At 42.4% G+C, this 12,060-nt stretch overlaps 1 protein-coding gene across 1 annotated transcript in view; it reads left to right on the plus strand.

Annotated features, from left to right (window-relative positions):
* MRPL15 (mitochondrial ribosomal protein L15) overlaps positions 1 to 12,060 on the plus strand; it is a 38,400-nt gene that overhangs the window by 11,740 nt on the left and 14,600 nt on the right. The window contains exons 2-4 of the mRNA XM_030190146.1: positions 640 to 797; positions 3,323 to 3,488; positions 6,647 to 6,770. Of these exons, the coding sequence (XP_030046006.1) occupies positions 640 to 797; positions 3,323 to 3,488; positions 6,647 to 6,770 (448 nt within the window). The remainder of the gene's footprint in view (positions 1 to 639; positions 798 to 3,322; positions 3,489 to 6,646; positions 6,771 to 12,060) is intronic.

Genomic DNA, 12,060 nt, shown 5'->3' on the forward strand with positions numbered 1-12,060 from the left:
CAGTAATTAAAAAAAAAAAGTTAAAGATACATATGCATAATAGAAGGAGCTACAATTGCAGGATAGGAAAGATGAGGACAGAGTTTTGGGAATCCTGCCAGGTATTTGTGATCTGATTGGTCACTTTTGGGAATAGGATGCTGCTAGATGGATCTTTGTCTTGTGTAATAAATGGCTTTGTCTGTGTGGCGCTCTGTATCTGTTTGCAGCGTTTGTATGTGTTGGGTTTGTGGTAGATTTGGAATATATCTAATTTGAATTGTTTGAAGTTTATTAAGAATTTAATTCTTTTGTAAGAAGCTTTTTAATGTGCTATGATTATAGCTCAGTAGGTAGATATTTTAAGTTGACAAAATCCAGCATGTAACTTTTATGGGTGTACTTTTTTCCCTCAAAATTTCAAGTAGGTAATTTAATTAGCTAATAGTGCTATATATTATTTTACTGAAGGTACTGTTGAATCCAGGATTATTCATTGGTGATCCCTTTTAGACCACATATTACCTAGCAACAAGTACACTGTCTATACCCACTGGTCTTCAGCTTTTCAAGGAAAGGTTATCAATTACCTGTAAATACCAATGCATTTATTCTTGATTAAAAAGCTCTATTGTTTTGACGTTGCTTGTTTACTTCTAGGAAAAAAGACGTGGCCGGGGTCTTTATGGTGGTGGGAAAAGTGGACGTGGTCATAAAGGACAAAAACAAAGGGGAAATCGTCCCCGCTTAGGTTTTGAAGGAGGACAGACTCCATTTTACTTGGTGATTCCCAAGTATGGCTATAACGTAGGACACAGGTAAGACTTGTAGGATGTTTTCTTTTGTTATTTAAATTGTGTTTTCCAGATTTTTAGCTTTTATTTGTATATTAGGGAGGCAAAACAAATATTTTATTGTGCATCCCAACCTGATAGGGTTTGTTTTTGTGCCTGAGTACCATGTGCAAACCAAGATAACAGTACTTTAGTCTCTTCATTCCCATCTCCCTAGGAAATAGTAAATTTGGCCTTGAAAAGAGAATACAAAACTGAAGAGACTCATGCAGCTTTACTATGGCATTTACTAATGCAGACATTTCTTTAATGCATATTGGTAAGTGCAGTCAAGAATGATCTCACATCTTTCCACCCTTATGTTGAAGGCTAGCCAGTTCATGTGTAGAAGCCTTCAAGTGCCCCTTGACTTCAATAGCTGGGAACACATGTCCCTTAGGCACCCCATGTCCTTCTTTTAGTCTTTCCAAGTTCATTTGGACTCTTTCCTTCCCAACACAAACTTACGTTTTGCTGTTCCAGATCTGCTCTCCTTTCTCTATTCGTTGCTAGTCCGTCATTTCTGCAATCCTTTGCTGTTCCAAATCTGCTCGCCTTTCTCTAGTCATTGTTCTTTGCTCGTCCGTCATTTCTGCAACTCTTTGCTGTTCCAAATCTGCTTGTCTGTCTTTGCTCATCTGTCATTTCTTCAATTCTTTGTAGGTTGGAGTGTGCCTCTGCTTCCCTGAAGCAGTGTGTGGTGGTGGTAGCTCATTTGCATATGATTACAAACCCAGCCATCCACCCAGCTATCCAGGGACGTAGATTGACAAATTGTTATATAGATGAAAGTACAGTGATGAATAAAATCCTTTCACATCATGAATGGTAATATGTACAAAACAAACATCTAAATCTGTGTTAATTCAGAAACTAAATACACTTTGCTAGATGAATTTTTAACCCATTCTCAGTTCTACCTTCATGCATGTCTTATTGCTGTAAGGAAATACTGTGTAACTATTTGATCTCCATTGGGTATGGAACTTTGTATATAGTTTGTGAAGTAACACAGATTTAGATGTTTTTACTTATGTTTTATCATTCATGATGTGCATGGATTTTTATTTATTTGCTATCACTGTATTTTCATTAGAAATATTTTGACTGTTTTATCTCCACTGACTATGTAATTTTAAATTAGATCTTTTATGTTTTGAGAGAACTGATTTATGTGTGTTTGGTCTACTTTTAATACATTCTTATGATATGAATGTATTTCATTGATAGCAGTATTTTAGAGTTAACAGTAATCCCTGACACAGCCCTTTTTGTGGGCAAAATGTGGCCACGTCAGTCAACTTTTATGTGAGATCCTTCTCATGTTGTGAATAAATGCTTTTTATCCTCTTGATGCATGATCTGCCCATCTATCCACAATGAATATGCATGAGAGAGATTTGAATGCACTGACGCCTTTGTATGCAAATCTCTCATTTGCATGTTTGTTGTGGATATCCTGAAAACCCAACTGGCTGGTTGTACCCCAAGAACAGTTGAGATCCACTGCCTTAAATGATCAAAAAATAGATATTCCTGTGTAGGTTATGATCAAAATAAAGGGGTTCATCTTTTGTCAAATGTGAAACTATAAAGGAAACAACAAAGCATGTGTTCTGTTTTTTAAATGGGTAAAGAGCAGAGAAGGTAAATAGTCAATAGAGGCAGCTGGTACTTTGAAAATTGTGGATCAGTGTACATCAGTGTACTATGCAGTTCTTAACCAAGTTGAGATGGAGCTTTCTTTTTTGCTACTGAAGCACAGTACTGCAGGGGAGTCTGAGTTAAGGGGCTAGCACATTGTGGAGATGCCATTTCTAGTCCAGACTTGTTCCTGTCCAGTAGATAATGGTGCATTGTAATATTCTCTGAAATACCAATTGCTGGGTATGCTGAAGCATATCTTTTTAGAAAGGGTTTATGGGTGTTTGCTGTTAGAGAAACACCCAAACAGGGTGAACAAGCAAGCAGAATGGGATGGATGGGGATCCGTACCCCTTGGGCAAAGCCACGTAGGAGTGCGCAAAAGCCTCACATAGTGACACTAAGAAGTGCAACGGGAGGCTGTGGAGCCAAGCTCCCGAGTTCAACAAGGTATGGTCCTGAGACTGGCTGCTCCCAGGTCACATTAGGCTTGACCATGCTGTGCGGCTGCTCCCTACAGAGTGGGGAGCTAGGCCAGGGCAGGAACACCGTCAGCATGACCTACCACCTGCTAAAAGTAGAGAAAATACTGGATTGTTCCAGGGAGCACCTCAGCTTATGCTGGTGATGGTACTGACCTGACTGACAATTCAGTTTTCTCTGTCTCCACCTGGTGGTAGGAAGGGATAACGCCCATTTGGACAGAGAAGTGTCTTTGACTAAAGAAAAGAAAATTATCTGGTAAGATAATTTCTCCTTGTTTTGCTCACCTGGTGAAACGTTGTCAATACAAACTCTCACCACTATTTTATGTACTTTATTACATGCAGTCCTATTTACTGTCCAATTTTTTGTTGTTTTTCCAGTCTAAGACGCCAGTATCATCCCCTCAGCCTCAACCGGCTTCAATACCTCATTGACTTGGGTAGAGTGGATCCCTCTGAACCAATAGATTTAACTCAACTGGTAAATGCTAGAGGAGTCACAGTGCATCCGCAGAAGAGGGATTATGGTGTACAGCTGGTAGAAGAGGTGGGTCCTAGAGTTTTCTTTGTTTTGTACCTGTCACCACTGGCTCTTCCAGGTCTCCCACTAATCCATCTGTTTCCATAAATTTGTTCAAATTTCTGCTGCATGATATATTCATCATTGTCACTATATTCGCATAACCCCTCTCCTCAGGTCACTTTATTGGCTCCCTATCCATTTCTCTATGCAGTTCAAAACTCCTCTTAGTGACCAACAAGTCCGTTTATTCTGCAGCTACACAGTATGTATCCTCTTGTCTCTTCTTGCATTCTTCCCTGTGAACTCCATTCATCAGGTAAGTCACTCTTATCTGTACCCATCTTCTCCACTACCAGCTCCAGACTCTGTTCCTTCCATCTAGCTGTGCTATTCATCAGGAACAGACTTGGTATGTCACGCTTTGGTTCTTGAATCCAGGCTAAAAGCCCACCTTGGTGATTAAGGGGATAAGAGTTAAAATCGGCCTTATGTGTTAAATTTTCATAAATACCTATGTATGGTTTTTTTTTGTTTTATTATGGGAACGATTAAAAAAAAAAAACACACACCTCCCTAATCTAACCCGTTTTGTCCTGTTTGTCTGTCTTGGATAGATTGTAATCTCTGTTTAGGAGGAACTCTCTCTTTTAACATGTTTCTGCACAGCACTGCATATATGTAGTTGTGCTATTAGAAATTAGTAGTAGGCACTCGATTCCTTGGAAGAATTATTGGTACTTGGAAATCTGCAGTGCAGTTTCAACTTAAAAGGGTGGAATTGAACTAGTAGTCTGTGCACTCACTAGATGGCACTGTGTGCTCAAATAACTGAAGTCTAGCTATAGTCATGAAAAAGTAATCATAGCTATCCATGCGCATAAGGTAAACCTTTGCACCATTATGATTATCGTTTGGTTGCCCTGCTGATCTGTTACTCTTATCCTCCCAGGTGCTGCAGGAAGGGATCAGTATTGTCACTGTAATTCAGGGGTTCTCAACCCTCGGGACACACTTAGTCAATCAGGTTTTCAGGATACTCACAATTAATATTTGCGAGGTAGATTTGTATTCCCTACCATTATTGTATGCAAATTTATCTTATTCATATTCATTGTGGGTATCCTGAAAACCTAACTGACTAGGTAAGTCCTGAGGACTGGTTGAGAGCCCCTGCTCTAATATGACAGGTTGTGAGTGTGTAAATATGAGCCGTCCCTGTGGGTTTTTCTCTGTGAGAACTCAGTTATTCTGTCAGTTTTTCTGATTTTGAAATTTTGCAAGGTTACTTGGTTGTGAAGACTCAGGCTTGCTTAACTGTAAACCTTATTTATCTTAGAAAAGTTTTAGTTCTTGACACTTTTTACATCTTTTAAATTAGAGGGTGATGATTTTGTGATAGTATGTGTTGCTTAGGTATACAGTAGCTCAGGTGGGGAGTGGCTCAGGGCCTGATGCAGAGAACACCAGCTCATTAACTAGTCGGAATTACCAACCAATGCTCAACACTAACAGCATGCCAATTATATGCATGCTGTTAATTTTGATTATTGGACAGCTCTTTTACTACTACTACTACTACTACTACTTGTGGGCATGTCCAGGGATGATTGGACCTCTCCTGCCCCCCCCCCCCCAATGAACCAAAATAATCTGTGGTGGTACAGTGAATCACCTCACGAGCTGCCCTCCCCCCCCCCCCCCCCAAACTGGTGTAACTCAAACTCCATGGTGGTCTAGTGACCTGATCCCTCTCCCTCCAAATACTTTGTAAGCATTTGGAGGCAGGAGGGCAGGAGCAACGCCTACTCCCTCCTGCCTCTGGGCCTGCCCTTATCAAAATGGTGGTGCCCAGCCCCTTCCTGGAGGGGCTAAGCACTGTGCTTAACCCCTCCAGTGCATCCCAGGGGGCAGGGACTGGGTGCTGCCATTTTGAGAAGGGTGGGCCCAGCTGCAGGAGGGAGTAGGCGTTGCTCCTGTCTCCAGCTCTTACAAGGTATTGGGGGGGGGGGGTCACTAGATCACCATGGAGTTTGAGTTGTGCGGGGAATGGGGACTTGAGAGGGGATCCACTGGACTACCATGGAGTTTTAAAGGTTTTAGGGGGTTGGGATCAGAGTCTACTGGACTACCAACAAATTTTAAAGATGGGGGGGGGGGGGGGGTGTCAGGGTCCGCTGGACCACCAGGGATACCTTGTAAAACTTAATGACTGCTCCAGACCTGCCATTAAGCTTTACACGTTAAGGTAGGTGCTCAGTGCACGGCAATGTCTGTGCATCAGCTGGAATGCGCATTTTAATACTGATGAACTGCGGTTATCAGTAGCTGCAACGGGGAACGGTAAAAGGGACGCAGAACCCCTTTGTGCATTAGACACTAAATGTTTGCTTTAGACTGGCTACAATCAGTTTAAAGCAAATATTGCAAGTATGGTAAGCTTTGTGCATCCGGGCCCTCAGTACTTTTTAGTTCCCATCATTCTGACTACAGTGTCCTAAGCTACACTGTGTTCAGTCAGCCATAGGACATATAGAGCAAGATATACACATTATTTTTAGAGAGACCTTTGTAGTTTGCTAATGCTTGATTAAAATGCCTTTGTTGTATTAAAATGCAACAGAATTGCTGCTTTCCCATCAGTGTGCGATCCAGCAGCCAAAGATTGTATTTAAATGTATTTCATTTCCTCTATGTAGCTAAATATTTAATATTTAAGGCAGTATTTTTGTGCCAGCTGATCTTAACATCACCCTGCATTGTATTTGTTTTGTGCCCAGCTGTTAACTGTGCATGCTGTTGGCACAATAGAGATTCGGTACATTTGTACTACTCATTTTACACTGAATAATAGTTCAAGCTAATTACACCCATAAAATCTGACTTTGAGCATTGTATGATAACATTCTGATATTTGTGAATCTATCTGATAATTGTACTCTTTTAGAGTGACCTTTATTTAGTCTTCTACATGATTTTAGTCTGTCTCCATGGACTTGCACTCCTGGAAAGTAATTTTGTCTTTCCCAGCATAAAAACTGTTCTAATTATGGTATTAACAAGTTTTGATAAGCACCTTTGTACTTTTTTTGTATATGGCTTCCAGATGCTACCAAAGGCTGAAGAATTTGATTCAGTTGGTTTAATGGTGCTTTCAATAGTTATCATACTGTTTAAATTTCCAGGGTGCTGATATTTTTTCAGCGAAGGTAAACATAGAAGTCCAGTGGGCCTCAGAACTCGCCATCGCAGCAGTGGAAAAGCATGGTGGCGTCATCACCACAGGATTCTATGACCCAATAAGTTTGGGTAAGCCCACTATACATACCTCTTAATTAAATTTCAAAACGTAATGTTGGGTTAGTAAATGCTTTTGGGGATTTTTGGCCTTTGTGCTCATGACCCCTCTCCTCCTTTTCCTCACCCCCCCCCCCCCCCCCCACCATTTTCTCCACAGTGGTCAGACAAAATATAGTGCACTCACTCTGAGTGAGTTTTTATGACTGGTGTTTGTGACTTTTTAAATATGGTATTTTAAGTTGTAGCTCAATTTATTCTATTACTGTTTAAACGTCCATTATTGCTTGATTTAGCTTGCAATGAAAATTAAGCAAAATGAATGTATATACAGTACCCATAGAGGATACTTTATAAAACCCTGTTTTATTCATGTAAATGGGCTCCTATTAAAACTAGGTCATGCTTAAAAGTACAGTAGGTATGCTTAGGGAAGGAGATTGGGCAGTGCTACAATTTTACATAGAAACAGAGGAAAAATGTAGGCAGATGAAGACCATATGGCCTATCCAGTCTGCCCATCCACCCATCCGTCCCTATCACTCCTTTAGAGATCCTAAGTACTTGTCCTATTCTCTCTTGAATTCAGATACTGTTTTCCTCTCCACCACTTCCACCGGGAGGCGGCTCCACAAATTCACCACCCTTTTTGTGAAGAAATATTTCCTCAGGTTACTTCTGAGTCTACCCCCTTTCAGTTTCATCCTATGCCCCCTAATTTCAGAGCTTCCTTTCAATTGAAAGAAACTCGCCTCCTGTGTGTGTATGCTGCATAGTATGTCCCCTTTCCTGCTTTTCTTCCAAAGTGCACATATTGGTCTTTAAGTCTGTCCCCATATGCTTTATGACGAACACTAATGATGACCATTTTAGTAGCCACCCTCTGGACAAACTTCATCCTGTTTATATCGTTTTGAAGGTGCGCTCTCTAGAGTTGTACACACTATTCTAAATGTGGGCTTACCCGAGTCTTATATAAGGGGCATCATTACCTCCTTTTTCCTACTGGCTGTTTATCTCGCTATGTATCTAAGCATTCTTTAGCTTTTGTTGTGGCCTTTTCCACCTGTTTGGCCACCTTAAGATCATTGCATATGATGGCACCTAAGTCCTGCTCCTCTTTTATGCACAAAAGTTCTTCATCCCCTAAACTATATTGTTCCCTCTGGTTTTTGCAACCCAAATGCATGACCCTGCATTTTTTTAGCATTAATCCTTTCTTATGTTTTCCACACCATCAGGGGTGTCTACCCTGTTGCAGATCTTGGTTTCGTCCACAAAGGGGCAAACCTTACCAGACAGCCCTTAACATCACTTACAAAAATGTTAAAAAGAACCAGCCCAAGAACCAAACCTTGCAGTACACCACTAGTAAGATCCTTTTCCTGAGAATGAGCTCCTCTCACCTTCCACTCAACCAATTCCTAACCTACTCAGTCACTTTAGGGCCCATACTGAGGGCACTTATTTATTAATCATCTATGCAGAACTGTGTCAAAGACTTTGCTAAAATCTAAATATACCATATCTATTTCTCTCAATCCAACTCTCCAGTCACCTAGTTGAAGAAATTAGATTTGTCTGACAAGATTTGCCTCTAGTGAAACGATGTTGCCTTGGGTCCTGTAATCCACTGGATTCCAAAACTTTACTATTTTGTTTTAAAAGCGCTTTCATTAATTTACTTACCACAGAAGTCAGATTTACGGCCCGTAGTTCACAACCTCTTCCGTTCTTCCAGTTTTGTGGAAGGGGACCACTTCTGCTTTTCTCTAGTCCTCCGGGACGCTTTTCTCTAGTCCTCCGGTACCACTCCCAACTCTAGAGAACCATTGAAAAGGTCAGCCAGTGGAGCCACTAGCACTTCACTGAGTTCCTTCAGTACCCTTGGATTTATGCCATTTGGCCCCATTGCCTTGTCCACCTTTAGTTTAGCCAGCTCCTCACGAACAGTCCTCTGAAAATCATTCAGAGACCACCCCTTCATTCCTGTTTGTGTTAGTCTTCTGTGGTCCTGCTCCCTGCCCTTCAGCTGTGAGTACTGAACAGAAATATTTATTTTTATTAGCTTCTACATATTTCTCCCCTTCACCTTTGAGCCTCACAATGCTACTTTTTCACTTCCTCCTATCATTAGCATATCTAAATAAAATATCTTGTCCCTCCCACCCCATTTTACTGTATTGGTTATTTTTTTTCTTCCATTTACATCTTTGCTTTCCTGACTACTAGCTTCTCTTAGCTTTTCCATATATTGTTGCCTGTCTTCCTCTTTCTGCGATTTCTTGTAGTTCATAAAAGCTATAACCTCTTTTTTCCTTACCTTTTCAGCTACTACTTTTGAGAACAAAAGCAGCCTCCTTTTTCTCTTACTTTATTTACTTTCCTTGCAAAAAGGGTTGTTACCCTTAGGGTAGTTCCTTTCAGTTTTGCCCACTGCTTTCCAACTTCTTCCAGATGTTCCCATCCAGACAGCAATTCTTTGAGGTAATCCCCCATCTAAATAAAGGTGTGTTTTTTAATTATTATTTTAAGTCCAGAACCTTCACTTTTGAGTGTACCCTCTCCACTCCTACCTTAATATTAAACTACACACCATGTTAATATTAAACCACACTATCTGGTGATCACTGGATGCCAGATCACCTAATATAACATCAGAAACACTGTCTCCCCATTAGTAAGCACTAAGTGCAGTATGGCCCCCATCCGTGTGGGTTTCATTACTAACTGCTGGAATAGTTCCCTCTGTAGAGAATCCAGGATCTCCCTTCTTCTAAGAGACCCCGCTATAGGGATACCCCAATCAACATCTAGCATATTGAAATCACCTATTAGTAGTGCTTCCCTTTTCACAGCTATATTTTGAGAGTATTCAGTTAAATCTCTGTCCACTTCTATCTGTGAAGGAGACCTGTATATCACACCACTAGAAATGTATTTGCCATTTCCTCTTTCCAGGTTGACCCACAGTGCTGCCTCCTTATCCTGTATGTCCTGCAATTGTGTGGATTTAATATTATCTTTAACATATAATGCCATTCTCCTTCCCTTTCTTCTACCCTGTCTTTCCAGAACAGATTATAGCCCAGTATAACTATATCCCAGTCATGGTTCTCTGTGTCATGTTTCTATCATCGCCACTAACTCAAATCAGCCTCTTCCATCACAGCCTGAAGATCTAAAACCTTATTTCCTATACTTCAGGCATTAGTATAAATCTTTTTCAAGACGTTGCCCCTTCTTCCCATTTGTGTAGAGGTATTTCTCCAATTACAAGCAGGCCAGCTTTATTAGCACAGATGGGTGACGTCATCTGATGGAGCCCGGTGCGGACGCTGACTAGCGAGATTGTAGAAGTTGTTAGCAGTGTCTCACCGTGCATGTGCTGGTGCCTTCCTGCTCTACATGCAATCGCAGGTCCCTCGGTCTTTGTTTTCCTGCGGAACAGGGAGGACGCATCTTTGCGGTCTCCCCTCAATGCTTTTTTTCTCTGCTTTTGGCAGTGCCTTCCCATGGTGGTTTTTGTCCCTCATTTTTCTCTTTATTTTCACTTTTTCTTTCTTGGTGTTTTTCTGCCCTTCAGGTTGTCTTTCTTTTTTGCAGGTCAATAGGCCCACTTAAGCATGAGCACCAGCCTCCATTTGGGCTGTGCCCCTTTTCATAGTCCAGAATTGAGGAATTTAATTTGGCCATGATTCTTTTTTCAGTGTCCAAGAAGACCCCCAGTGGCTTCAAACGGCGCGCCCAGTGTAATCGGGTGATTTCAATAATGGACCTGCACCCTTGGTTCATCGGTGCCTTGGACCTAACCATGACCCTAACTCTTGTTTTCTCTGTTTAAAAATGCAGCTGAGGACACAGACGGCGCGTCAGGTCCAACAGGAGAGACTTTTTGGTTCCTCAAAGGACAATACATCGACTTTGGCACCAGAAGCATCAACATCGATGGCTGCTAAGACTTCAACAACCACTGGGAGTGCACCAGCATCGAGGTCTCCACCTTTCTCGACATCAGGTGCTAAAGTAGGCCCCGGGACCGGTCAGCATTGGACCCAACATCCAAGGGCGCATATGGGTTCGGCCTTGTTGGCACTGAAGAACCATGATGCTGAGTGTTGGGTAGCCCAAGAAGCATATTTGTCAGTTCTTTTTGCATGGTACCAGGAGCTGTGTGGCAGGGGCATTGGAGTTCTCCCCCTCTTTGATAGAGGTGCCGCTGCACAAGTCTCTGACTAGCTAGGATCCCATTTCTGTTTCAGCACCAACATCTTCTCAAGCTGCCTCTGTCCAGCTCCCCCACCTTTGCCGATGGCCTTCCTTCAATGAGTGGTACCGAGCCATGTTCAGGGAGGAGCTGGCGCAGATAGTGCAGTTACAATCTGCTGAGGCATCAAGGACACCTGCGCCAACTGCGGATCAGCCCCACGTTCTTCCTGAGGCTCCATCCATGCCTGTGGAGAGATCCTTAACTTCTGCACCTCAAAGGCAGTCGACACTGACATCAGCCCATGAAGCACTACTCTTGATGTTGGGGGAATAGGTTTCCCTGGAGTCTGAGGGTAGGACTGTACCTCAGCGCTCTTGGTGTGTAGACTTGGTTCTACTGATCTGGGGCAGGGCCAGAATCACTCAGTCCGATCTGAGTATGAAGAGGAGTCTGATTGGGTCCGCTCATGGGAATCAGAAGAAGACCCTCATTACTTCTTGGAGGGGAGGCTTATGGGGTCTCTTCTGATCCCTCCCCACCTCAAGAGAGATGTAAATCTTCACCTGAGGGTCTCTTTCACTGGTTTCCTGAAGGAGAAGGCTCTGGCCATCCCATTTATGTTGGAGACAGAGGAGGAGCCCAGGACAGAAATGTTACATGTTCTGTACTATGAGTTGCCTCCTAAGGAAGGGGTACCATTGCACTAATAAAGTTGAACTGACGGAGAACTGGGAATCTCCCCTCTCAGTGCATGTCACACCAAAGAAGGTGGATACGCAGTCTCGTATCCAGAGGGCTCCCGGATTCGATGGAGCTCAACTGCCTCACCACTCCTTGATTGTTAAATCCACCCTCAAACGAGCTAGGAGTTCCAGGACTCATAACTCAGCTCCCTCAGGTAGAGAGGCTCAAGCACTAGACTCAATTGGGAAGAAGACTTTTCAGGCCCCCACTTAATGCCCGCATCCAGTCCTACCAGCTCTACACATTCTTTACTTGAAATCTTTGGTAAACAATATTCTAAGTCTTGAAGATTCTCTCCCTCAAGAACAGGCCTCAGAGCTTCGTCAGTTGGCCAAAATGCAGCTGGAG

The sequence above is a fragment of the Microcaecilia unicolor genome, chromosome 1 (genome assembly GCF_901765095.1).
Source record: "Microcaecilia unicolor chromosome 1, aMicUni1.1, whole genome shotgun sequence".
Classification (NCBI taxonomy): domain Eukaryota; kingdom Metazoa; phylum Chordata; class Amphibia; order Gymnophiona; family Siphonopidae; genus Microcaecilia; species Microcaecilia unicolor.